The following is a 3,073-nucleotide window of genomic DNA, read 5'->3' as shown; positions in this document are numbered from 1 at the left end:
GTGCCCTGAATGTGACGAAGGACTGTGCTCCCAATGTCTGAAGTATCACAGTGCATCAAAGGCCTTACGCAACCATGCAGTTATATCTGTAGGCAACTATAAACAATTACCATCGTCAATAGCCAATATATCAAAATACTGTTCACAGCATGACAGAAAATTCCAGATTTATTGTCCCCACCATATAAGTCTATGTTGTCTATTGTGCTGACTGCACAGGAATATTACCGTTGGAGAAAGTCATTCAAACAGCCAAGACCTCATTCTCAATGGAAAAACTAGATACCACTGTGAAAAATATTAAAAGTAATGCCGAGAGAGCTGTTAAAGATCGGGAATTAAATCTTGCTGAAATTCAGAATCAAAGGCAGAAGTTTCATGTAGAGATAAAACAGATCCGAAATAAGATAAACGAACACCTTGACAGCTTAGAACAAAGAATACTTCAGGATGTATATGCTGCTGAGAAGAAAGTTAAATCACAGACAGAAAACTTACTGGGAAAACTCGCTGAAAATATTGAAAGTTTGGATCTATTGCAAACTAATATGTCAGCTATCAAAGAATATGGGTCAGACCTTCAAGCATATTTTTGGAGTAAATTGTTTGAGAAAGACATTCAGAAACATGAAATATTTATGAAGTCGTTATTTGAGAACGGAAGTTTAAAGAAGATCGACATCAACTGTAAAATTCAAGATTTATCCGACATATTGTCTACGGTTACTTCATTTGGTTCAGTAACTGTTGAATCGGGTTCTCCATTGGTGGTTGTGCAGACGGAGATGGACAAACAAGCACACACTTTTCAACGGGCGCCGCCTACACCTATATATGATATTAAAATGGCATCAAAAAGTTGTTTTGATTTTACTGGTGTCACGGGGTGTTCCGTATCTTGTGCAGAGACACTCTTTCTGATAGACACCAGTCAACCCCGTCTTCTGATCTTAAATAAAGACGGAACTTTGAAGAGTGACATTCCTTTGTCAGAGTCATACCAAGTTGGTGTTACCTGTATCGATGACGAGACAGTAGCTGTATCATTTCCTGGTTCAGAACAGATTCAAATCATAAACATTACAACTAAAAATGTTGAAAGCACAATAAAAACGGTCGGTAAGTGTTTCGGTATATATTATATTGATGGCTATTTGCTGTACTGTGTTGCTAAAAGAGGTATTCAGAAAGTAACTTTGTCAGACAAATGCTCGTCAAACTTAGTAAAAGACGACACTTTGTCCGTGTGGAGTTATGTAACAACTGCTGAAGACAAGATATTTTATACCAATCGCTCAAACTCCGTCGTGACATGCTGTTCAATGACTGGAAAGAAGGTGTGGGAATACAATCATCAATCAGTTTGTTCTCCTACAGGGAAAGCTGTAGATAACGACTCAATTGTGTATGTTGCTTCATCTCATCACAATACAATAGTTGTAATGTCGTCGAATGGTAAACTAGCAAGAAAGCTGCTTGGAGATGATGCCAGAATTAACAATCCTTACGGACTCTCGTTTGATGAAAAGAAAGAAAACTTGAGAGTTTGTAATTATTATGGACCTGTATTGTACGAGCTGTATTAGAACACAGTTTTATAAAATTGTTTTACAGCTGAAAAAAAAGATTAAAAGTATTAATCTGCTTTAATTCTATAGCAATGACACACATTACAAAGTTTGAACTGAAAATCATTACTTGCTTTACTAAATTTTATTTTGAGAATGTACTTATCATCAGGTTTCGAATGTTTTCCCCTTACGATAAGGGTAAAATGATTTGCTTATTTTGTTCCTTTACTTATGTTCTTCTGACTTGTAGTATCAATTTTAAATTCTGGATTTTTATATATTTTTTCGAAGTACATCCTTAATTATTTATTATAATGGTAAAATGATATGTCTGAAAATTGATAAGCAATTAATCTCATTTTTGTCTTTATTTGTGATTAGTTTTCAATACTACTCATTTAGCCATTTTTTAGCTCCAAAATGCCCGAAATAATGATTCTTTATATGCGATCATCATATTTTGATATTTAATTGATAGTTTGTAATCATTATGGATATTAAATTGATAGTTTGTGATTATTATGGACCTGTATTATACGAGTTGTATTGGAACAGTTTTATAAAATTGTTTAACAGCTAAAAAAAAGATTAAAAGTATTAATCTGCTTTAATTCTATAGCAATGACACACATTACAAAGTTTGAACTGAAAATCATTACTTGCTTTACTAAATTTTATTTTGAGAATGTGCTTATCATCAGGTTTCGAATGTTTTCCCCTTACGATAAGGGTAAAATGATTTGCTTATTTTGTTCCTTTACTTATGTTCTTCTGACTTGTAGTATCAATTCTAAATTCTCGATTTTTATATATTTTATCTAAGTACATCCTGAATTATTTATTATAATGGTAAAATGATATGTCTGAAAATTGATAAGCAATTAATCTCATTTTTTTCTTTATTTGTGATTATTTTTCAATACTACTCATTTAGCCATTCTTTAGCTCCAAAATGCCCGAAATAATCATTCTTTATATGCGATCATCATATTTTGATATTTAATGGAATCTTTAATCTTTTTAAAAGACAGAAGTAATCTGTTAAAAAATAAAATAGTTTAACAATGTCCAAAAATCTTAAACCTGTGAAAAAAAATACAATAGTTTACCAATGTCCAAAAATCTTTAACCTGTTCAAAAAATAAAATAGTTTACCAATGTCCAAAAATCTTTAACCTGTTAAAAAAATAAAATAGTTTACCAATGTCCAAAAATCTTTAATCCGTTAAAAAAAATGAAATAGTTTACCAATGTCCAAAAATCTTTAATCCGTTAAAAAAATTAAATAGTTTACCAATGTCCAAAAATCTTTAACCTGTTAAAAAAATAAAATAGTTTACCAATGTCCAAAAATCTTTAATCCGTTAAAAAAATGAGATAGTTTACCAATGTCCAAAAATCTTTAATCCGTTAAAAAAATTAAATAGTTTACCAATGTCAAAAAATCTTTAACCTGTTAAAAAAAATACAATAGTTTACCAATGTCCAAAAATCTTTAACCA

The 3,073-nt window shown here is 31.2% G+C and overlaps 1 protein-coding gene across 1 annotated transcript; it reads left to right on the top strand.

Moving 5' to 3' along the window:
- The first annotated feature begins 269 nt into the window (after positions 1–269).
- On the top strand, positions 270–1,586 carry LOC134716844 (uncharacterized). The gene has a single exon (XM_063579855.1). It carries the CDS (start codon positions 270–272, stop codon positions 1,584–1,586), a length of 1,317 nt encoding a protein of 438 aa, XP_063435925.1.
- Positions 1,587–3,073: the final 1,487 nt, after the last annotated feature.

The sequence above is a fragment of the Mytilus trossulus genome, chromosome 4, assembly GCF_036588685.1.
Source record: "Mytilus trossulus isolate FHL-02 chromosome 4, PNRI_Mtr1.1.1.hap1, whole genome shotgun sequence".
NCBI lineage: Eukaryota > Metazoa > Mollusca > Bivalvia > Mytilida > Mytilidae > Mytilus > Mytilus trossulus.
The sequence above is the reverse complement of the archived record's forward strand: the minus strand, read 5'-3'. Positions and strand labels throughout refer to the sequence as shown.

What these genes read in the sequence shown, in the direction of transcription:
- LOC134716844 (XM_063579855.1), top strand. Translation starts at nt 270, where the DNA reads ATGGAAAAACTAGATACCACTGTGAAAAATATTAAAAGTAATGCCGAG.